The sequence below is a fragment of the Piliocolobus tephrosceles genome, chromosome 11 (assembly GCF_002776525.5).
Source record: "Piliocolobus tephrosceles isolate RC106 chromosome 11, ASM277652v3, whole genome shotgun sequence".
In the NCBI taxonomy this organism is placed as follows: Eukaryota; Metazoa; Chordata; class Mammalia; order Primates; family Cercopithecidae; genus Piliocolobus; species Piliocolobus tephrosceles.
In genome coordinates this window covers 123,936,518-123,960,509 of record NC_045444.1, presented here as the reverse complement: position 1 = coordinate 123,960,509, position 23,992 = coordinate 123,936,518, and the positions used below count along the sequence as shown (strand labels likewise).

General features: G+C 50.4%; 1 protein-coding gene across 6 annotated transcripts in view; it reads right to left on the bottom strand.

Moving 5' to 3' along the window:
* LRRFIP1 (LRR binding FLII interacting protein 1) overlaps positions 1–14,163 on the bottom strand; it is a 101,286-nt gene extending 87,123 nt beyond the window's left edge. For 4 of the 6 annotated variants that reach the window (XR_002735050.1, XM_023228721.1, XM_023228722.1 and 1 more), the window contains exon 1: positions 13,787–14,147. Coding sequence is in view for 3 of the 6 variants with exons in the window: in XM_023228721.1 (XP_023084489.1) it covers positions 13,787–13,852 (66 nt within the window). In the remaining 3 variants the exon portion in view is untranslated. Of the gene's footprint in view, positions 1–12,335; positions 12,871–13,786 lie in introns of those variants that run through there. The other 2 variants (XR_002735052.1, XM_026446869.1) reach the window with 2 other exon arrangements.
* Between the last annotated feature and the right edge of the window lie 9,829 nt (positions 14,164–23,992).

Here is a 23,992-nt window from a genome sequence, read left to right as displayed (position 1 = left end):
GCCGAATTCTGGGTTGGTCCTCAAGATTCTGGTGTACACGCCCTGCATAGCCGTCTCCCACTGCGTGGGACCGTGGAATTGTGGGCTGGTCCCCAAGACTCCCACCACCAGAGTACCTGCCCTGCATACCCCTCTCCCACTGAGTGTGTGGGACCATGGACATAATGGATGGCACCACTGTAATTGGGCTGTATTATGTGGCAAAGAGTATTAAAAAATAATAATTAAGATCCTTCATCAGTTGACTGTCTTGCTCAAAAGAGAGATTATCCTGTGGGCCTGCCCTAATCAGGAGAACCCTTTAAAAGACGGTCTAGAAGTCAGAGTGTCCTTGCTGGCTTTGAGAAAGCAAGCTGCACAGTAGGAGGGACCTCAACGAGCTGACAGCAACCCCTGGCTGACTGACACCAGAATAGTGACCTCAGTCCTACAACCACAAGGAACTGAATTCTTCCAACAAAAATGTGGCTCAGAAGAGGGGCCCGAACTCCAGAAAGACTCCAGAGTGGCCGACACCTTGGTTGTAGCCTTGTGAGACCTGAACACAGGGCCCAGTGGGGCTGAGTCCAGGCTCTTTTTTTTTTTTTTTTTTTGAGACAGGGTCTCCCTCTGTCACCAGGCTGGAGTGGCGTGATCACAGCTCACTGCAACCTCCGCCTCCCAGGTTCAAGTGATTCTCCCATCTCAACCTCCCGAGTAGCTAGCACTACAGGGCAGGTGCCACCACACCCGGCTAATTTTTGTATTTTTTATAGAGACAGGATTTTGCCACATTGCCCAGGCTGGTCTCAAACTCCTGGGTTCATGCCATTCGCCTGCCTCAGCCTCGCAAAGTGCTGGGATTACCAGCATGAGCCACTGCGCTTGGTCAATGTGCCCAGACTCCCGACCACAGAAACTGTGAGATCGTAACTATGTGTTATCCTAAGCCGCTGAATTGTGGATATTTATTACACACTAGCAGATAACAGAAGGAGAGGAGGTCTGAGGTGACTCCTGCTCTCACATGGAGAGGATCTCTGTGAGCTGAGTGGGGTCCCAGGCACCTGCACGCCCACCCACTTCCCTGCCTGCCTGCCCAGCTCCCCACCTTATTCCAGCTTAGCTCTGCTTGGGTCTGGTCAAAGGTCCTTGCAGAGCTCGCCTGCCTGAGCATGCAGTATTCCACCTGGGGGCTCCCTGTCAGGTGTCCCCCTCCAGACTCGCAAGACTCCAAAACAATGTCAGACCCAGCTGCTCTTGGGGGCCTGCCCTCCACCAAGGAAAAGGTTCCCATCACGGCCCGCCTTCGGCCTAACAGGTCTACCCTGTCCCTCACTTGGGGATAATGACATTTAAAGACTAAAAAACAATGACCTTTGCTGGGAGGCACATGGGCTTGGGCTGACAAAGGAACCCCATGGATGAACCATGTTATGACATCAATTCCTCAGGAGGACATGGGCCCACCTCCAGGACAGGTCAACTATGGCGATCTCCACCTCACATTAGAATTCAGAAAGAAGTCCATTTGTCACTGAATACAATTCCAAATCCTTGCAACCCCGCCTTCTAGAACATCTCCACCCTTATGATCCTCACGTGACTCATACGTAGAAAACAAAGTGCTGGCAATACCGGAAGTGGCAACTTAGTTTACAGGCAATTCTTGGAATCTACCTGACTAAACACCAACAAATATATGAGCCAGCATTTAAACTGGCACAAAACCCCCATGCATGACCATCTTCACGAACACAAAACTACACACTTAGCCACAGAATAACTCTTGCCACTCGCTTAAGATGCTTGAAAGAAAATCCGCGGAGTTGGCCAGGCGTGGTGGCTCACACCTGTAATCCCAGCACTTTGCGGGGGCTGAGGCAGGCGAATCACCTGAGGTTGGGAGATTGAGACCAGCCTGGCCAACATGGTGAAACCCTGTCTCTACTAAAAGCACAAAAAATTAGCTGGGTGTGGTGGTGGGTGCCTGTAGTCCCAGCTACTCGGGAGACTGAGGCAGAAGAATTGCGTGAACCTAGGAGGTGGAGGTTGCGGTAAGCCAAGATCGCGCCACTGCACTCCAGCCTGGGAGACAGAGCAAGACTCTGTCTTGAAAAAAAAAAAAAAGCAAGAAAGAAAAGAAAATCTGCAGAGTTTCGACAAAATTCTTCCCCAAACAGAGACACTGCGAAGAATGGCACAGCAGCCTGACAGGGCACAGCAGATGACAGACGGTGGGGAGAGTGCTGACCGTGCAGATGCGGGTCCTCAGGGATCAGGGAACCTCAGGCCAGTGCTCCGGTGGTGCAGGACGAATCCTTTATCGACTGACACTTTTGTAAAATATAAAATCTCACGAAGGGCCACAGCCATGTCAGACTGCTTGAAGAGTTTCGGAACACGGCCTGTCACTTTCTGTGAGTAGCCTGTGGGCTAACCATGGCCCGCGGAGGTCACAGGAACGCACTGTGCTGGGAATGCACGGTGGTGTCTCAGCACCGCTTGAGACGGTGGGAGGGATTTCCAGAATGCGGTTTAGGTGTCCAGTCTCCCGGGAACCAGGCAAAGCGCCTGGTGACAATGTACATGTGATGAGGACCACATGGGGGAAGAAACGTGGGGCGGGGATGGGGGCTGCTGTGGAGAACTTGACCCAACCCTGGGGGGCTATGGAAGGCGTCCGCGGGACAGGAGCCCTGAGCCGGACCCTGAAACAGGACAAGCAGAGCCAGGTGGCTGCGACCAGGGGCTGGTGACAAGGAGTGCAGACACCTGGGGTGCAGACCCTCGCCCTGAGCCTCCGTATCTGGAACTTTGTCTTCAAAGAATTCAGAACCACTGAAGGGTTTTAAGAACACAGCGGAATCTGACTTTTGTTTTAGAAACAGGGCTCTGATAGAAATGTGGGGAGCAGGTATGGGGTGGGGAGAACAACAGGAAACCCAGGCAGCGAGTTGAGAGGCTGCTTCCAGCATGGGGACAGGAACGGGCTGGGCTGCAGAGGATCAAGCCCAGTGGCAGAGTCCGGGCCCGTGGAGTTTAGGATACAAAGCAAAACCTGCACAGGGCTTCAGAGAACTCAGGAGACCAGACTGTGCATACCCCAAATGGCCTGCAGGTTGAGTCATTCTTTCAGCCCGATCCGGGCTTGCTGGGTCCTCCACTGATGAGATTAGAACAGCAGCTTCTTGGCATGGCCCTCACTAGGGTCCATGGGGGCTGGTCTGTCCCTACCCCGCAGGAACCAACAGGGAAAGAGCGAACACTCGTCTGCTCCTGGGGTCCTACACCCTGAGGCCTCCCTTCTCTGCCCATACTATCTCTGCTGAGGTACTAAAACATTTAGGAGTACAGTGACATTACCTCCCTCTGACTTGTCTTCAAAAAACCTGGGTGGGGTGTAAATGGCTATAAGCGAACAATTGTTGAGGCTGGGTAGTGGGGGTACAAGGCTCTTTAAACTAGTTGGCTCAGTCCCACCCCAGATCTGGGTTCCCACAAGCCCCTCCCCGGCCCCCTCCTTGCCCAGCATGTGGGGTCATTCAAGATAAGGGCCCCTGCTTGCAGCAGGGCCATACACAGCTCGGTCTGGTTGCAATGTTTCATAACAAAGAGCAAAAATTTAAAAAAGAAGGAAAGGAAGGAAGGAAATGAAAGAGTCCCAAAACCAAAACTCATGCTTTCTGCTGCTAGAAGGTGGCCCTGCTGCTGGGTTTTGCTGCTGGGTTTTGCAGCGCTGCCCCCACCGTGTCCTCTCTCAGCTCCTGCTGCTGCCCGTGGGGTTAGGATGGAGCAGAGGGAGGAGCTGACCGGAGCTCCTCTGACAAGATCCAGGCTCCCTGGCTTCTCAGGAACGCCCACAACGGTTGGTCCAGAAGCATTCCTGTTCCGAGCACACAGCCCGGCCCTTTCCCCGGGATCCCACCCACCCTGGCCAGGGACCCCACAGACAGTTTTACAGGAACTGGGTCTTAGAGCAAGATAGTCTTTGAGGGTGGGGGTGGCTGGGAAAAAAAGATTCCATTTACTATCAAAGTTGCCTCCTTGTCCTAATCCTAGAAAGCCGAACCTCGACTCCAGAATTGCACTTTTGTGTCTTACTTCACCATATGTGAATATGACAGCCCTCTAATATGGAGGTGGTGTGTATGGTGATAAGAGATCTAAAAATACACAAGGAAGCACAAGTATGACCCCCAGGTCCTCCGAAACAAATGGCTAAAAAGACAGCTAGGTTCTCCCAGCCACATCCTCGATGCCAGCCCCACAGCCTGCTGTGGAGTCCGAGTCTGTGGGGGCAACTCCATGGGAGCTCCATCTGCCAGGCGCCCGGCCCACAGGCCAGATGGGGAGACAGGCAACAAAAGTGACCCTTCTCCCCCGGCAGGGTCTTCTCTGGGCTGCACAGACCGTGCGTGGCATCTCGGGAGCCAGGCTGGAGAGGCCTGCGGAAGACTGCGTGAAGAAGTCACCATCCCCAGCCCCAGCCACAGACAGAAGCACATGTTAGGAGGTGCTTTGCAAAGGGATCCCACAGCATGCAGAGGGCCCTGAGGGGCTCTCGTCCTAGACAGAACCACACAGCAGAAACGGCTTCTGCTGGGGCAGGGCACACAGGGCAGTGAGGTAAATAGTTCAACTCATGCCTGTTCTTCCAGGGCCCCCCACGGGCCTCCAGCTCAGAGCCCCAGAGATTCCCAACTGCAAGAAGACAGTCACTCAAAGATAATGGCTGTCCCTTCTTCCGGATTAGGGAACTCAGGGACAGCCTGGCTCAGCTCCTCAGGGAGCTGAGGCCAAGGAGAACCAGAGAGAGAAGAAGTTATTGACCAGGACGCAAGGAGAAAGCCCTAGCGGAGTGCAGAGTGGAGAGCCCTCCCGCAAGCCCTCCTGGCCTAGCCCACGTGCTTCCATCCTCACGTGGCCTCAGCCTGCGCTGGAGGTGTTGTAGGCAGTGGGCGTACTACCTAAGGGTGGGGGCAGCCCAACACCCTGAACTCCAATTCCAGTGGCGTCTGGGGCTCTAACAGCTCTCATGGCATTTGTATCCTTCTTACGGCTCCTACCACGTCATCACGTGGTCTCTTCAAAGAACAGAAACACAACCAACACCGGTGGGCCAGGGGCCCTGACTGCGGGCAGAGGGACAGCAGGTGCCGCAGGAGGCTTGCTGGGCAGTTTGCCTAAAAAGCCCCACACTCCTTCCAGGGATCCTGGCGCCGCTCGTACATTTCCCGAGCATTGAAGCTTTTCTGGGGTTCCAGCCTAGTGTGGAATTACAGATCCCAGGGCCTCTCACCCTGCAGTCACAGGAAACGTTCTTCCTCCGCTTTTAAACTCTCTGGTGATACCCTGGGAGTCCAGAATTCTACACAGAAGCTGGAAGGGGTTTATGAGCCACAGCTTTCGGGCAGGCAGTTCCTGCGAAATGCTCTGACGTCACTCCTTCCACCCAGGCTGAGAAAGCCCGGCAGCCTGGAAAGCACCGCCTGTTACCGGAGGCCCGCTCCACCTCCCCCGGCAGAGCCCAGGGGAGACCTAGGGCACACGGCTCATGTGCAGATTCGTGGCTGCCATGCCCGCCGTTTGCCAGGAGCCTGTTAGCGCACATTAGGGACACCCAGTGGGCCAATGGACAGAGGACTGGGCCATGAACAGCAGCTCTCCTCAGATGTCAGATGGAAATGATGCCCCACAGGGCTGTTCAGGGAGAGAAGCCGTTTGCCAGCGGTAAAGCTCTCCACAAACAGGAGGAAGTTCTCCAATTAATTACACACATTCATTTTAGCCTCCAGGTTTTAGCATCAAGCAGAGAAGTGAAAAAGCAGCAGCATTATTTTTCCAGGCCCCATGATATGTCACCAGTCTAGTTTATAACCTTTTTGGAAAAGTGTTAAGGATGTAATTCAAGTTCACTCACGTGAATGTAACAGGAATATGATGCAGCCCAAGGCTGAAGTGGCCACAAAGGCCAGTTTGTTCACAGACAAGCAGGGGCCTCTGTCCTTGTGCGATTCTTCCCCTGAGCTAAGAAGGAATCCAGCTCCTAGAGGGGCCGTGGTGTACCCAGGCTATGACACGGGATCCCTTTCCTGAGCCACCTTGCTATAGGAAGTGGCCACAGCCACCAACTTTTGTTTTCTCTATAAACCCCCCAACCCTCAGATGCAGCAGCCTCTAAAAATAGTTTGCTATTCACAGCAACCAAGTGGGCCGGGTGATGTCCTCCTGCACAGACATGGACAAGAACGGACAGCACAAGGCTAGTGCCTCCGAAACGCAAGGGAGGCGTGCCTCGACTCCGCGTACCCACCACCCCATGGCCCCCAGAGGCCATGTGCATTGTATCTCAGTTCCACAAGAAACGCTCATGTAGGCAATCTCACCAAGTCCCCCAGTAACCACAAGGGAGCCTTCCCTACGGCCATGACTGTGAGAACGATCGTTACCGGGCACAGGGCACTCTGGGGTGGCAGCTGGCAGTGGCAGGAGTGTTGACTTAGAGGACATTTTGGAAATGTTGGGGTGATTGGGATGTCAGAAAGATTGGGAAGAAGCGAAGGGTATTGGGGCAGGGGGGCAGGGCCAAGTCGGCCAACCATCCTGCATTCAGACACGCCTGCAATGGGAAGAACTTTTCCCTCGACTGCTCAGGAAGATAGAAAAACCGCTGTTTTGGCCGGGCACGGTGGCTCACGCCTGTAATCCCACCACTTTGGGAGGCCGAGGCAGGCGGATCATCTGAGGTCAGGAGTTCAAGACCAGTCTGACCAACATGGTAAAACCCCGTCTCTACTAAAAATACAAAATTAGCTGGGTGTGGTGGTACATGCCTATAATCCCAGCCACTCAGGAGGCTGAGGCAGGAGAATCACTTGAACCTGGGAGGCAGAAGTCGCAGTGAGCCGAGATTGCACCATTGCACTCCAGCCTGGGCGACAGAACGAAACTCCATCTCAAAAAAAGAAAAACCACTGTTTTGAATTTTTGGATTTACAAACTTATTGCAACTTACATATAAACTCAAAATATGTTTTACACAGTTCAAATACACATGAAATATTCCAGGAATGCAATCGACATGGAAATTGAGGGAAGATGATACTTGGCTTCGTTCAGAACTTTCCTGAGAGTTAGTCAACTTTTCAGAATGTCACATCATAGACAGCAACATGAGGGGTGGTGTGTGGGTCTCAGCGCAACACACCTGTGTCGGCCTCCCTGTGACCCCAGGCACAGGTGTGTGCAGGTCTCACCACTGCATTCAACTGCTGGTGTACCCTGGTCTTGAGTATTTCTATATCAAAATTCTCATTATGTTACTATAAACTACCTGTATTTTATTTTTTACGGAAATGTTATATTGACTAGAAATTATGTGCACTGGTTGATTTTATCACCTATGCATTTCATTTCAGGTTAGTAAGGAAGTCAAGGAACTGGTAAAAATACAGGGTTGAGAACCACAGCTTCAGAACTCTAGTGTGGATCTGTCATCTCTCCATCACGCTCTATGAACCAGCCCCGGCGTGATTCAGAGCACAGGTCTGGGTACCTGGTGCTCAGGCCATCGTGAAGATTTGGACGGCGTAAAGTTAGAGATGAAAGCTTAACTGATTACTTAACGCCATGTTTCCATCAAAATTAACTCAAACAAATTATGGAGGAGACTGTGAAATTATCACGAAAGTTTACGGTAAAATGGCAGCCTTCAAAGAAGGCTTTAGCTTCTCTGCGGCCCACAGGCCCCAGGAGCCAGCATACTGTCCTCTGCACTCAGGGGACCTGGCAGACACGTCCAAGAAATGCTGGGTGCCACCTGCCTCTCTCAGCTGTGGCTGCACTGTTCTCAGTCTGAGTTTATACCGGTGGGGACTGTCAAGAAAGGAGTCTGAAGACCCAGCCACAGCCTCCAGCTTGGGCTCCATCACCTACAGTTATGTGAGCCTGGATAAATTACTCGGTTTTTGAACATGAGCCCTCATTAAAGAAGTAGGAGGGGACATAATCTTTAAGAGCTTCCTTCCCCTCTGAAATTCTTTGTCTTTATGCCAGTGGTGAATTTTTTGTACACCGAGATTGCCCACAGACTTTCTCTGTTTTGCTACTGGAAATTTCCAGGCTTTGCTTTTCAGAATAATAAGCTTCTTTAAAGTACTTCGCATACTCAAATAGCGAACATATTAATCAGGAACAAAATGATTGATGTTACTTTATTGATGACTTACACACTGACCTATTCAAACCTCACAACACAATCTTGGGCTTAGCAGCTACCCACACTGGCACTGAGAAATAAATACGCTACACAGTATCTTCCCTGCAAGTGAACTTCTACTCTTGCTGTTAATACATTTTTTGCTTTTCCTGAGATGAATGAATCTTCACATTTCCTTCAATTGCCTCAACATGCTGGAAATACAAGAACCATGACTACCACTAACAGAGATGTGCGGGACTGAGAGGCGAGGGTGGCTGGGCCTCCCCTGTGCCACTTCCTCTCCAGGTGACAGGTTTCCCTCCAGGAAGCACATGTGGACTCCAATCCCTTCACCTTTGCCTGCTCTGCTCAAGATAGTCCTACAAACCCCAGACCTTTAGGGTTTCACAAAAACATTGAAATTGTTTCCTCTGAGAAGGCTGAGAGCTCCACCAGTACCAGGGTTCTCCCACTTGGGGCAGCACACAGCGACTGACGATCTTTCCTATATTCAGCGGATACTCCCCGGAACCAGCTGTAAAAGAAACATCAGCTGTCATGTTTATCCTCCATGAACTTGTCTACTTGGATGAGGTAGGGGAGGAGTTACATCACACCCAGAAAAATAAAAAGGCTTAAATCACAGCGGCTCTCAGGTATATGCCGACATAAGTAGTAGTTAACATTTTAGCACAGTACAAAAATAGCAAAACAAGTTTCACAGCTATTTCATTTCTACCATTATTTTCCTTACGTAGAAAAGTAAAGTTCATCGGGTCGGACGTGGTGGCTCACGCCTGTAATCCCAGCACTTTGGGAGGCCAAGACAGGAGGATCACTTGAGGTCAGGAGTTTGAGACCACCCTGGCCAACGCGGTGAAACCCCATCTCTACTAAAAATACAAAAATTAGCCGGGTGACGTGGCAGGCACCTGTAGTCCCAGCTACTTGGGAGGTCTGAGGCAAGCAGGAGAATCGGTTGAACCTGGGAGACGGAGGTTGCAGTGAGCTGAGATCATGCCACCGCACTCTAGCCTGGGTGACCAAGCGAGACTCTGTCTCAAGAAAGAAAAGAACAGAAAAGAAAGAAAAGAAAGAAAGAAAGAAAGTTCTTTGAATGCTCTCTTCTGTCTGGAAATTACCAGGCAAAGAACAGAAAAGTCTGATAGAATGAAGACTTCTCAGTATGCATTCAGGACAAGGACTTCTGTCCTAAGAGGCAGCTTTGGTAAAAAGAAATCCTTCAGCCCCAATACTGGGGTATGAGACAGCAGGCCTGCAAAGAAAAGCTGACAACAGCGACAAAAGCAGCAGCAGTAGCCGTGGCAGCCACAGATATACCTTGCACATTTACTACCTGCCAGCCCCTGCCTGCAGCATTGTACACAGCGGTGACAGTTATCAGTACCAGTTCCGAGTCAGCAGGCCTGGGTCTGAACCGGCTCCACTGCTGACTAGCTGTGAGGGCTTGGAAAGTCCCTGACATTTCTGAGCCTCAGTTTCCTCTTTATCTGAAAAACTGAGAGAAAACTATCTGCTCCCCACGAGGTTACCTCAAGGGTTAGAGAAGACCTTCGCATAAAACACCAGGTGGGCGCGGCAGGGGTTTGGTAAATATTAGCTACTTTCACTCCTTAAGGTCTTCTTTGGCAGCTACTGACCTAAGTATAAATCCAGTCCAGAGAAGTTTAGCAGCACAATGAGAAGGCAAGCATGCTAAGGCACCCACTTAGCAGAGCAGCAGGAAAAACTGGGGAAACTTCAGAGGAAGGGGACAGAGGTTCCCAACCCACAAGGAAAGCCCGCTCCTTTCCCTAGGAAAATCACACAGCCACTTACCACATACAGTAAAAAAGACAGAAGGATCACAAGGGGTGTTGCTTTGATCATCTTCATTACACAAACATATTAATGAAACATTTTGGTTAAAATTAAGAGTGAATCTTCATTATAGTGATTTAAGATAAATTACTTCTCTATTACAAAGTAGTTATACTTTAGATTCAAGGGAAAACTACTTATCTAGTTTTAAAGTTGTAAAGTTACAACACCAAGGAGAAACCACTCCAAACACTGGCCCTTTCCAAAATGAATTAATGAGTCTCAGAATACATATCACTGCTGGGTCTGGGTGTGTGTGTGTGTGTGTGTGTGTGTGTGTGTTCTGGTTTATTGTTTTGGAATCTGGCCTGGGGCAGGGGGATTATAGTAGTAGTCTATAATCAAATACATGGCAATTTTGAATGATTAAATCTTGCATGTAGTCAAAATATTTAATTTGGGAGAAAGAAATGAATTTACTTAATTGTATCTAGGTAGTCTGAATAATAAAAGTTCTAGTAAGTCCATTCCATGAAAACAAGCTTCTTTATTTAAAAAAAAACAAAAAACAAAAAACTCAAATTTGGGTGGCCTCCAGTAAAAACAGTAAGGTAATAAAAATCCTCTTCTCCTTTCCCATGTCTAACATGTAGTGAGATTAACGGACTTACTGATTGGTGAAGAGGTTAGTAATCTAAACATTACGGCCTCCAGGGCTTCAAGATCACTCCTTTAAATATGAGCAGATATTTTGGAAGCACTGGCATATGAGTAACCAGTCATAAACAATTCCTTTGCTGAGTCACAGAGCCTGGTTTTTCGGGGATAAGTTCCTCTTGGACATTGCCTTTTGAGGAGCAAACACACTGCACCAACATTTTGTCTCACAATTCTGTAGGGATTGGATAAGAATCTCGCTCTAATCAGGTAACACTCCAATCAACTTCGCTGAAACACCGTTTTACAACTATAAATAACTTGGTTTCCTGTGCTCAGCATAAGTGGCAGTTGAGACTGCAGGGTTTTTTGAAATTTGCTAAGGAGGCTTCCGCTGTGTGATATTAGTTCAGGCTAAACAGAAACTGACTCTTAAAGAAAAAGGGAAATTTAGTCTCCATCTTTGCCCCAGTAGGACACTCTCAATACGACTAGAAAAGACCTACTTTACTATATTTATATCTTACCTGCCCAGGGAAATGACATGCCTAAAACACACCATATGATTCCATGCTCCACCATCTCAGACTGAGCTAGAGCAGGGCCAGCCCACCTTATGCCAACTTCATCCCCACGTTGGTCAAGACTCCACTCTCCCAGACCTGGGGACCCTGGACCAGGTACCTATAATGAGATGGGACTTGGGAGACTGTGTGTCCACGCTCTCCCCTAACAGCTCTTTCTTGGGACGGTGCTGGTCATTTAGAAGGGCTGCATGCTCATCAGTATGTGGAAAGACAGCAGGGTGACACAAGCCATCGCAAACACAGGGAAGTTACAAAAGCTGAAGAAATGCAGTTTCTCCACTGTCCGCATCGGACCCTCTCCTATAGCTCCAGGGCCGGTGCCCACTTGCTGAAGAAGCCCAGGCTCCCACTCAGATCCTGCTTTTGTCTTCTAGTTGCCAAATCCACTTCCTCTGACCGACCCAGCTCTGCTCTGCATGGGTGCGGCCCCCAGTCCCGCCTTTCCACGGGAGACCCATCCCTGAACCCACGGACACAACGCAGAACATGAACTAGCACAAACCAGTGTGAAACGCCCACTACCACTCTCCCATGGGTATACCCAGCCCACGGCCCAGGGCAGCCGCTGGCTGACGCCCTACCCCCAACCCATGATGACCCCCAATTCCCATCACCATTCAGCACATTTCCTTCCCTACCTGAACACTAACCTCTTAACAGGAAATGGGTTTTGCTTTTGTTCACCATGTCTCACTCTGATAAAGTTTTTGCTACCATTTACCAAGAACAGCTCCTACAGGTTCACAATTTCTCTCTGAAAACCCTTGGGGCCATGTTTCAGAATTCAGCATTTTTGGACATTAGAAACGTAGTAAGACGCATACACCGTATATTCTGGTACAACCCAGAGTAGCAGCCCTTAATCAAAGACATCAACAAGAAAACGTATGAATATTCACACTAAGAGGGATAAATGAAGACCAAAAATAGCACCCCCCTTGGTCAGGGCAAGTCTCACTGCTAAAATTCTGCCACAAACTTATAAAAACAAAACAAAACACAAACCTTCTGGTCTTCAGAGCTTATTGGGTTTTGGAACTGGGGGTGGGGGCTGGGGGGGACACAGTGGGCCTGGGATGATCACATACCTACTCAGTTGGACGCAGTCCAGACTTTCCTCTCCCTTCTTCCCCGCAGCATCTCAAAGTCATCTGAACCCAGATCCGTCCAGGAGGCTCCCAGCCTTAAGTAACAGACCCCGTAGCCAGTGCCTTAGCAGCTTCAGGTGTGCCTCTACTCACTCCTGTGATCAGCCTGTCTCTGGCTTCCTCACATCCTGTTCTCAATGTTTACTCTTTCCTTCTCCAAGGACTCTTAGTCCAGCAGGCGGCTCTTCACCTCCCCCCTGCTCCTGCCATCTATGGTGTCCCAGACTGCTCCTAAGAACACCAACAACCCTCAGCCACATTCCCACCTTCCTTCTTTCAAGAACCCTTCCCTGAGGGTGATTCAAGAGTCTCTCTTCCCAGGCCCCTAGGAACTAATTAGTTGAAGGGGTAAAAACCAGCTCCAGAGGGCTGGCCCACTGCCAGAGTTTTAAACGAGGTCACAGAAAAACCACACTAAAATGGACATTTAAAAAACAGCCACCATCTGACAAGCAAAGAACTGGCTTTTCAGTATGCGTTCATCAGACTATTTCTACACCTCCCTCTGGCATTTCCTAATAAGCTCTCCCAAGGTCAAGGCAGTCTGATTCATCTTAAATCTTACACACATACCCAGTAGATGATTAATTTCTACCTGATGAAAGAGTGATTGTTTGGGGCTCATACTTTTACCAAGATCCCACGAACATCTGATGAAGTTGAAAGCTAGGGTTTTATATTTATTTTCCAAAGTGCACCCGTTCACTTTTATTCATTCATGTTCAACCACAAGCTGCATGAAAATGTGTATTCGCAAAACCTCTCCGCCTCATCCCCTGCCCAATTTTAATGCCAAACTACAGCCACAGTCCCATGACTGCATATTGAGCTGGACAACGGCAAAATCCTAGAGGCAGGATACTGTCCGGGCTGGGCGGACCCGGGAGACAAGCCAAAGTGAATTTGGCGTCTGGGGTCTTCGGGGGAGGTGGTCCTCAGGTGCTGAGCGGGATGAGTGCTCCAAAGCACCCCAGCCACTTCCCGGTGGTTCCAGCCCGCGGGTGAGGGCACCGGCTCTGGCCACCCGGTCCCTGGTGCTGTATTTTGTAAAACAGCAAACTAGCAGCTCCCTGTGACTCTAGGCCGGGCACAGAACTGGCCAGAGCCTGTCTGGAGCCCACCACCTCGGGCGGGGAGAGACTATGTGCCTTTTCGTCCTTAGAGGTGGCGTCCCACAATAAAATGTGCTTCCCAGCTCACGAGGGACGCCGCTCGCCGGGGCCACTCACGGACCCGCACCCACTGCGCCCGCTCCCACCGCGCTGGGGTCCCGCCGGAGCCCACCCCACGCCTCCCGGGCACCTGCGCCTGCCCTTGACCTCGAACAAGCTGGAAGCCCTGAAAGCCTGCCGCAGTCAGGAAAGAAAGTTTCGGAAGCGCTTTCCTCTTACCAGCCTCTGAGCTTCCGGGCTCAAACAGTCGATCTCCCGGCTTTGCGCGGCCGCGGGGCTGGTCATCCTGCCGGGCTCGGCCCGCTCCACCCGGCGGGAAACGCTCGGGGACCACGCCGGGAGCCCCTCGCGGGCTGGGCCAGGGGGCGCGCGTTCTGTCCGCGGAGACGCAGCCACTCACAGAGAAGTGAACGCTCCCGCTTCCGGGGCCAGGAGCCAGCCCGCCGGGGAGAGGCTCGCGGCGCTGGGCTCGGGCGTGGCCGGCAGGGGTGGGGCGCAGGTAGCCGCGGGCTGAGCACGGCCGGGGGTGGAAGAGCGCAAGGGAAGCGGGACTCGGGCGCCTCCGCCCGCCCCATGGCCCGCCCCGCCCCCCACGCAGCTCCGCCTCGGAGGGTCCCTCCCGGTCCCGCCCGCCCCTGCCCCGCCCCATGCCCCGCCCTTCCCTGCCCCGCCCCCCGCGCAGTGCCGCCTCGAAGCGTCCCTCCCGGCTCCGCCTCTTTCCCCGCCCACACAGGCTCTGTCCTACCCAGGCCCCGCCCCACGCCCCGCCCTTCCATGCCCCGCCCCCCCGCTCGGTGCCGCCTCGAAGCGTCCCTCCCGGCTCCGCCCCTTTCCCCGCCCACACCGGCTCCGTCCTACCCAGGCCCCGCCCCATGTCCCGCCCCTTCCCCGCGCTCCGTCTCAGCGGGATCTTCCCGGTCCCGCCCGGCCCCTCCCCGCCTGTCCATCACCACCCCTCCGGCCCCTGCGGGAAAGAGGACCGGAAGGAAAAGACCCCTCCGACCCCGGCCGCAGCTCCACCCGCAGGGGCCTGAGTCAGCCGCTGGAGCGTGAACTGTGAGGCCGTGGGAAGCCGGCGCTCCGGGAAGGACTCCACGCCCAGTAGGGGTCGATCCGAATAGGGGTCCCCTCCCAGGTCGGGGCTGCCCGGGGCCGGACGAGGGCTGCGTTCTCGGCTCCCCTACATCCCTCACCCTCAGGCCCCGCTGAGCTTCCCGGACGCGGAAGCCTAGGTCCCAGCCCCGCTGCACCTGCCAGCCGGTCATCCCTCTAACAACGGCATCCCGAGAAGGGCCGACTTCCAGGACGACGCAGCTGCGCGCACACAGCTCCCCTTGGCCCGGTGCAGTGGCCTGCGGGGGAGAACGAGCTTCCAGGGCGCGGGTGCGAGCCGCTGGGGCCGATCCGGCGTCGCAGAGCCCGGGGTCCCCACCGTCCAGACTGCGGCCGCGAGGACCCTGCCAGGCGCCGGTCTCCTCCTGGAGGGCTCCAGCCTGCGCCTCCTCCAGGCACAGGGCGCCCTCGTAACTCCCAATGAAAGTTCTGCGGGAAACGGTTCCCAAACTCGCCAGGCTGGGGGCAGAAGCGACGGGATGACGCCGATTGTAATCGGAAGGTCTGCCTGTCCAGGCCACGCCAGGAAATGTAAAATTTAAAGCACATTTACATTTTACAGTCCCCCCATTCCTAATTCCCTTTTCTCTGCACACTGACCCGACTTGGTAACGTGAGCGCGTACCTGTGAGCACTCACCCTCCCGCTGTGACCCGGGCCCAGGGCTTCAGGGCAGGGGATCCGCGGACTGGAGTTGTCAGGAGGGTGTGCAGCAGGGAAAATGGGTGCTGAGGAGCCAGTGGACGACTTGGGAGGGATGGGGGCGAAGGAAAACAGGGGCCGAGCAAAGGCTTAGCGAACCGCTGGGGAAGAAACGTTGAACTTCAGATGAACAGATGCCAAGCTGTCTTTGACTGACAGCATCTCAGGCTCACAAAAGCAACTTTCAAAGATAATGAAACGCCTACCTTTTAATAGCTTGTTTTCTCCCTATAACACTTATTTAAATGTTGTTATAACAATTTTTTTTTTTTTTTTTTTTTTTGAGATGGAGTCTTGCTCTGTCGCCCAGACTGGAGTGCAGTGGCGCAATCTCGGCTCACTGCGACCTCTGCCTCCCGGGTTCCAGCGATACTCCTGCCTCAGCCTCCCGAGTAGCTGGGATTACAGGCGCCCGCCACCATGGCCGGCTCATTTTTGTATTTTTAGTAGAGACGGGTTTCACCATGTTAGCCAGGCTGGTTTTGAACTCCTGACCTCAAGAGATCTGCCTGCCTTGGCCTCCGAAAGTGCTGGGATTACAGGTGTGAGCCACTGCGCCTGGCCTATAACAATTCTTGATTGTATGAAGTGCAGTTATTTGGAGAAAATAATTTTAAATGTTCTCTGGGAATTTATCGTAGAAAGCTGTTAGACTTTTACCAGTGGTCACAACTTCACTGATGAGAATGATAACCCATTAATAAAACAGCCCTCTTCTAGACTTGAGTTTGAATATTCTGATCTAGATAGGCAGATTCTAAAGCTACTCAACACCCCGAACCCTGTGACTGAACCCTGTGACCGCATCTCCCAGAGCAGAGTGTTGGGACTGGCTTCGTTCCCTTGGCCTGTCCTTGAGGCAATGCTTGAAGACACCTGTAATTGCCACAAGACGCATTTTCCTAACCCCTACGCCACCAGTCAGTTGCTAGCTACCAGCTTCTGAAAACCATATGGGGAAAGGATTAAGAAGTGGGCTCTGGAATTAAGCCACCTCATTCGGTTCCTGGCCCTACCACTCACTAAGGGATATTGAGCAAGCTAGTTAGCTTCTGTGCCTGGAGTCTCACCCAAAACATGCCAGTGATAATAACAGTGCCCACCGTGAGGGTGAGAACCAAAGGCCCTAACATGGGGATCCCGCTGGGCATAGTCAGGGTGAGCTGCCCTGCTAGCCTGGTGCCTAGTGTCCTGGGAGTCCAGTAAAAGCAAGCCAGCACCTGCCTTGCTGCCTCTGGAGCCCCCCTCTTTTCCAGATAGAGTCTCCTTGGTAGGTGCCCCAACTCAAGGTGCCCAGGCCTCCTTCTCCTCTATAGCAGGAAGGAAGCTGGGCACCAGACCAAGAACTGGGATGAGCCAGGCAGCAAGACTCTGGGCAGTCCAGGGAAGAGAACAAACCCACTGCCTGCCACAAAAGCTGTGGGAGGGGGCTGCTGCAGAGGATGTAGATGGCAGGGAGGGGGCCATGCCAGGACACTCACGGAGTAAGAAGCAGTGAGCTAATGAGTCTTAGTCCCAGGAACAAATGAACATTACCAGCAATAAAATAATGGCTGGTTTCTGATTCCACTAAGTAGTAGCATATTAAAGAAAACTGCCATCCTGTCACCCTTCTAGATGAGAGGATGCTACATTCTGACTTGGGTTTCAGGCCAGCCAGTCCTGTGAGGTGGAAGTCTCAGAACCATCCCCAACTCAAGGGCAAAGTCTGTACTGTAAGTTGAATGCTAATACATCTTTCTTGGTGTTTTTAGATCCCAGAGCCCAGGAATAAAATGTAGAGGGTCCACAGTTGCCTTCCAGTTTTATTAGGATGGTGCAAAAGTAATTGCAGTTTTTGCATTAAAATTAACAGCAAAAAAAAAAAAATGCAATTACTTTTACACCAACCTAAATAATACAGATAACTTTAATGTTCCCTTCTTGAAGCCCCCTTCTGAGGCAGTCCTCCCTCCCACCCCCAATCTTCTTCTTTTTTTTTAATTTAACTTAGAGCAAGGTGAATTGTGAGGGTGGTGAAAGGGTGGTTGGAACCCACAAACTCGACACTGGAAGGACCAGTCAGAAGTCAAGGTGTGGGTGTGGCTCTGAAAGGTGGCATTTTATAGAAACATGGAGGTACACAAAATGTTCACCCCAGCACTCACAGATGGCTTGGCAGAGTAACATTAAATCCTTCACCTTGAAGACAAAACTCAAAACCCGAGGGCACCTTGGAAAGGTCTGAGCGGGGGACGGGGGGTGTCCTCAGAAGAGGGTGCATCTGGGGCCGGGCATGGTGACCCATGCCTGTAATCTCAGCATTTTGGGAGCCTGAGGTGGGTGGATCACCTGAACCCAGGATTCGAGACCAGCCTGACCAACATGACAAAATCCCTTCTCTACTAAAAATACACAAATTAGCTGGGTGTGGTGGTGCACATCTATAATCTCAGCTATTTGGGAGGCAGAGGCATGAGAATCACTTGAACTCGGGAGGTGCAGGTTGCAGTAAGCTGAGATCATGCCACTGCACTCTAGTAGCCGGGACAACAGAGGGAGACTCTGTCTCAAAAAAAAAAAAAAAAAAAGAAAAGAAAGAAAAGGGTCCATCTGGACCATGCCAGCATGATGCCCAGGGTCTTAACTAAAGAGCTGTGAGGTCAGCGACCAAGGCTTGACTTCCTCCTTCTCTTGGTAAGGATGATCCAGGGATAGCCCCTTCTAACAAGTGCCTTGGAATTTATGGCCCCTTCCACACTGCAGTTAATGGCCTGTAGACACACAGAGCTGACCTCCCAACATCACTGGTTAAGCCCAGAATCTCTGCACTGAGAGGGTACTTTGGGTTTTGTGACAGGTCTGACTGCCTCAGAGGGCATCCTTAAAAGTTGCCAGGCCTGTGATATAATTTTATCTTCCTCTGTGCCCTCTCAATGAAGATTACCTGTCTGAAATCTAAAAATTCATGTTCATAAGTATAGGAGACTCCTGAGAAAAGAACAAAAGGCGAATAGCATGGTCTAATTTTGTTCTAGGAACATCAGAATCATAGCTAACCAGAAAATGCCAGAACAGTTAACCAATTTGGGGCCACACCCAAACATGGTTTACTTTGTCTCCATGGTATTGGTCTGTTGCTTGGTTCACTAGCTGTGCCTCCCGCTGTGGTTTGGGGCTAGAGAGACAAACCCTTACAGGGATGACAACACAAAGCTGAGGGCAGACAGGGAGGACACAGTGGCTCTCAGCCTCCCCATTAGTCAGATAACTAACATGAAGTCATTTTTCTAAATCAGAGCCCTAACATCTGTTTTTCATGAATGTGAATCACTAGCCATACTGATTACAGCAGAATAAATGTCAGTAAATTACTTCTACAAACTATGAGCTTACATTCATGTTATTGCTTTGGATCCCCTCCTTTTTTTTTTTTTTTTTTCTGAGATGAAGTCTTGCTCTGTCACCCATGCTGGAGTGCAGTGGCATGATCTTGGCTCACTGCAACCTCTACCTCCCAGGCTCAAGCAATTCTCCTACCTCAGCCTCCCGAGTAGCTGGGATTACAGATGTGTGCCACCACGCCCAGCTAATTTTGTATTTTTAGTAGAGATGGGGTTTCACCATGTTGGCCAGGCTCATCTCAAACTCCTGACCTCAAGTGATCCGCCCACCTCACCCTCCCATAGTGCTGGGATTACAGGTGTGAGCCACCGCACCTGGCCTATTTGGATCCCTTTGACTGAAATCTAAAAACACATCTATCAAACGTGTGGCTCATGAAATGCTCACTTGAAATTTACACAGCACCTTTCAGCTTACAACACACTTTATCCACACACTGAGGCTCACAAAGGTTATCGAACTTGTCCACAGATGCATGTTGGAAGAGTGAAGCTAGGTTATCAACCCAGGTCCCTTCAGTCCTTAGCACGTGATGATGGAATGCACCGGCAGCATGCTGCCTGATGCAGAACTGCTTCCTTCCTCCCAGCCTTCCAGAGTCCTCACTCAGGGCAGACAGTCATCACATGGACTCAAGGAATGTCCTTAGCTGTCTTTCTGGTGGACCAGTGACCACACCTCCCACTCCAGGGGCACTGGCAAAGCAGGGTACACACCCAGGTCAATGCCAGGAGCCAGATCTCCCAGTAAGACTAGGGGCATTGGTAGGAGCATCAAGCAGGGGAGCCAGACCCTGCCTGCTGTCTGCAAAGAAGGTGGTACCCCATGGCCAGCTGGTCCAGCTCAGGCGCAAAATACACTTGGCCCTCAAGCCAGGGTCCTGACTGCCTCTGGTGGACAGAAGAGCAAGAGCGTCTGGAAAGCAACAGTGAGCTTGTCTCTAGCATCCACAACAGCTCCATTGCCTGGCTTACTTATGGCAGCATGCTGCCCTCCCACAGCTGCCCTGTGACCTGAGTACTGAATCTCTCCCACCACCTCCCTCAGCCCCCACCCCCAGGTTATGAATGGGCTCTCCCGATTAAAAGCATGTTCTCGCTGCTTGGAACATGCTAGGCGCCTTATAAATGATGGGTAGGTAGATGGATAGATGGATGAATGGTTTTCCTAACAAAATGGAGGACTTTGATGAGTTGTCATTAATTCTCATTGATCTTCAGTATTTTATACTTTTGTAGCAATTGGGAATAGAAACTCTCTTTTAAAAATGACATGTCTTTAGGATATTTTTTTTCATAACTAATTGTACCCAGCAATTCATCACACATATTTTTCATCTAATGGGGTTTTTATTGTTTTTGCTTTTTAAATCCCTTTAGATTTTCTAAGGAAGGTGATGGGTTTGATTATTGATTGAACTGAATTTGAATTGGAGGCAGAAAGCTTCAGTGGAGGTGTCTAACAGGCACCTCAGCACACACTACCAATTAAAGGTGATGATAAAATCAGGCAGCACGCATAGAACAGAAAGGAGCCTGCAGAAAGGAACCTTGGGACACCTACATGGGAAGGGTAAGAAGTGTGTAAGAACAAGTCCAGACAGAGAAGGGGTAGTTAGAGAGTCAGAAAATAGAGACGTCTCCTGGAAGCCACAGAGTGAAGAGAGCAAGGTCAGGAAAGACTTTAATTTGCAACTAGAAAAACACTGGTCATTACATTCTGCCATTAAAATTTGGCAATTAAACATTTTCTGTGATTTGTGCATGTGTAATAAATGGTAGACGGCAGCCTTGAAGGAAGGCGGGACCAAGGAAAAGACTGTGCGTGGGGGAGATTTATTCATGGTTTGTCGGTTTTTAAGGATGGAAGAGACGTGAGCCTGTCTAAAGGCTGAAAGGACAGTGAGAAAAGATGGAGTAGGTGGGGTGAGGCCTCAGAGACTGCTGACCAAAGGCTGGGTGTGGAGAGCGGGGAGGGGAGTTGCAGGCACTGGCACCTTGTACTGACTCAGGATTTGATCCGATTGTGAGCTCCATGGGAATGAGAATACCACAGTGGCCAGGAGAGGGCAGATAACTAGAAGCAGAGGTTCCTGTGCAGGAAGAGTGGATGGCAGAGTTGAGGGAGGATGAGGAGCAGGAGGACCCAATGTTGAAGGACCTGCCTCGGAGCTGTATGAGTCCCAGTCAAGGTGCACTGTACCTGGGCTCAGAGCCCTTCCATGGCGTTACATTACGCCATTAAATGTTGCCTTGGGATACACTCTGAGGCATACTTAAAATAATTTCTAATGTATTTTACTCTGGAATTAAGCTCATCTCAAAAAGTGTCTAGGAATAAGTCTATAGCAATCCTAAATGTATCCGTTTTCCCAGTGTGTTCCACAGAATTGATGATTTTTAAGTCCGTACCACAGAAACCTCCTGTATACACAGTAGCCAAGGAAATGGCCACAAACACCTCCAGTAAAGCATCTCTAAGAAAACCAGTTCTGAGTTTTGAGGTTTTTTGTGGGGGGTGGTCATGGGGAGACAAGGTCTTACACTGTCGCCCAGGCTGGAGTGCAATGGCACATTCTCGGCTCACAACAACCTTGGTTCACTGCAACCTTGTCTCAAGCAGTCCTCCCAACTCAGCCTTCCAAGTAGCTGAGACCGAAGGTGTGCACCACCACGCCTGGCAATTTTTTTTTTTTTTTTTTTTCAGAGACAGGGTTTCAGCATGTTGCCGCCCAGGCTGATCTTGAACTCCTGGGCTCAAGCAATCCGCCCACCTTGGCCTCCCAAAGTGTTGGAATTACAGGTGTGAGCCACCACACCAGGCCCAATTCTGTTTTTCATGAAGACAATGTCTACCAATTACCTTCTAAAAACATGACAGCTAAAATTCATTATGTATTTCTCAGTCTTATAGGCACAAACTCTGAAAAGTCCTCCTAAGGCAGCTCTCCTGTGAAGAAAAAAAATCTATACATGCTGTCAGAATAGTTCATTTAAAATGTTCAGAATAGATAGGGACATGGGAAAATAAGCTTTATCCTCAACAACTGCATTCACCAGCTAACAGTATACCCCACTGAGAAGAAATAAATCAAATGCTTCAATATATACTTAGGAATAGAAAATGGCAATTTCTTTTCTTTTCTTTTCTTTCTTTCTTTCTTTTTTTTTTTTTTTTTTTTTTTTTTTGAGACAGTCTTGCTCTATAGCCCAGGCTGGAGTGCAGTGGTGTAATCTTGGCTCACTGCAGCCACCACCTCCTGGGTTCAAGTAATTCTCCTGCTTCAGCCTCCCAAGTAGCTAGGACTACAGGTGTGTGCCACCACACCCAACTACTTTTTTTGTATTTTTAATAGAGATGGGGTTTCACCATGTTGGCCAGGCTGGTCTCAAATTCCTGGCCTCAAGTGATCCACCTGCCTCAGCCTCCCGAAGTGCTGGGATTACAGCTGTGAGCTACCACGCCTGGCCAAAAAACTGGCAATTTCCGTACAAAATAAAATCAATATGCTTTTTCCAGAGATTCTCTCATTTATTTGGCTTTGCCTCAGTAATCCTGCCTATGAGTTTAACATTCTAGAAAAGACATTCTAGAAAATTCTAGAAAAGTTTAACATTCTAGAAAAGATGTTCTCTGATAATCAGAGCCATGAAGTAAATCTTTATGCTACTAGCTGAAAACTTCAGAAATCAACCAATTACAAATGTCATTGATAAATGTCATTCACAAAAAAAGAAGTGTGGGGAGAATAGGACTTCATAATCTGAATTCAAAAAGTACCCATAGCATACAGAGAAGTTTAAGGTACTCAAGATGTATTCAAAGGCTTAAAAGTAAAGCCCTGCCACTAAGCAGCTTGGCTTGCCGACAGCCTGACTGAAGGGCAGACAAACGAACATCAGGAACAGTGAGTATCCTTCCAGCTGAAGGCACAGCAATCCCTAAAACAGCATCCCCAAATTGATCTTTCCAAGCAAATGCATTTCCATAAAGGAAAATAAAGGCTAAAACACACTTTAGCATCACACTAAAAACATAGACCCACAGTCTCATAGAAGGGTTTGCCCTTTTGCACTTTGGCCCTCGAGATATAGCTCAAAGAAAAGTCATCAGCTATTCGACTACAGAAAATGTTCTCCATGTGTACAAATTGGATATCTTTAGAGAAGACTTGGACATAGAACAGACAAGCCTCACCTTTGAAGAATGAAGATCTTAGATGAACTTCAGGGGGAGCATGAGGAACGCCAAAGAGCAGCCGTTTGGAGAGACATGCTTGGCACGAGAGTGGAAATTCTGGAAGAACTGGAGATCAAATAGCCACTCCTGACCACGCCACCTTTATACCCTGTACCTCACTGGGCAGCTGCCTTGGCATGCTGAGGGGGCGTGGTTCCCTAAACACGCTGGAGGCTTTCCAAACGCTTCTCTCACCTGATCGTAGGCTCGATTTTAGTTGCTGAGATTACACTGAAGCCCCTGCCCCTTGTCTCCACCCTGTTGGTGGCATCTGTATCAAATGTGGTGTTGGACTTTTTGGGAAACCCTGGGATTAATAAAGAGCAGGGTCCCTCGACGTTTGGAGTTGCAGTTCCTTGTTGTGGACAGCTGTCCTGTGCATCCCAGGATGGCTAGCAGCATTCCTGGCTCCACCCACCAGATGCTGGCAGTGCTCTCCACCCCAGCTGTGACAACCAAAGATGTCTCAGACATTGTCAAGTGGCCCTGGATCTAGAGGGGCCCATACCTGCATCCGAGGTGCCCACACTGTGGAAGCACATTCACTTCTCAGCTTACGCAGCTGGATGGGGCCCCAACAGATCCACAGCAAAGCGTGCACAGAAAGAATGGTCAAGATGGGAATATGTGCACACAGCATCTAACATCTGTTGCCTTCTTTCATCCAGTGAGAACGCGAAGGCAGGGCTGCTTGTCAGGGACTGCAAGAAAGTCAGCGCCAGGAGCACTGAAAGACAGGAGGTGCGGGTCACTGGGTGGAAAGTGGGGAGTGAGATTTCAGATGTGGTGTGGTCACACCAAGGGGTATAATTCTGGAAGTTGGCTGGAAGAAAGAGCAGCTGAAGTGAGAAGATCAAAGAACTGGGTTTTGCTTCTCGACACCTCTGGGAAGGCCCAATCCAAGAGTAAGCCGACGGGAGAGCAAGCAACCCTGCACCCCTACGCAGAGAATGCAAGTGACCTGTGCAGAAGCCCTCAAAGCTCCAA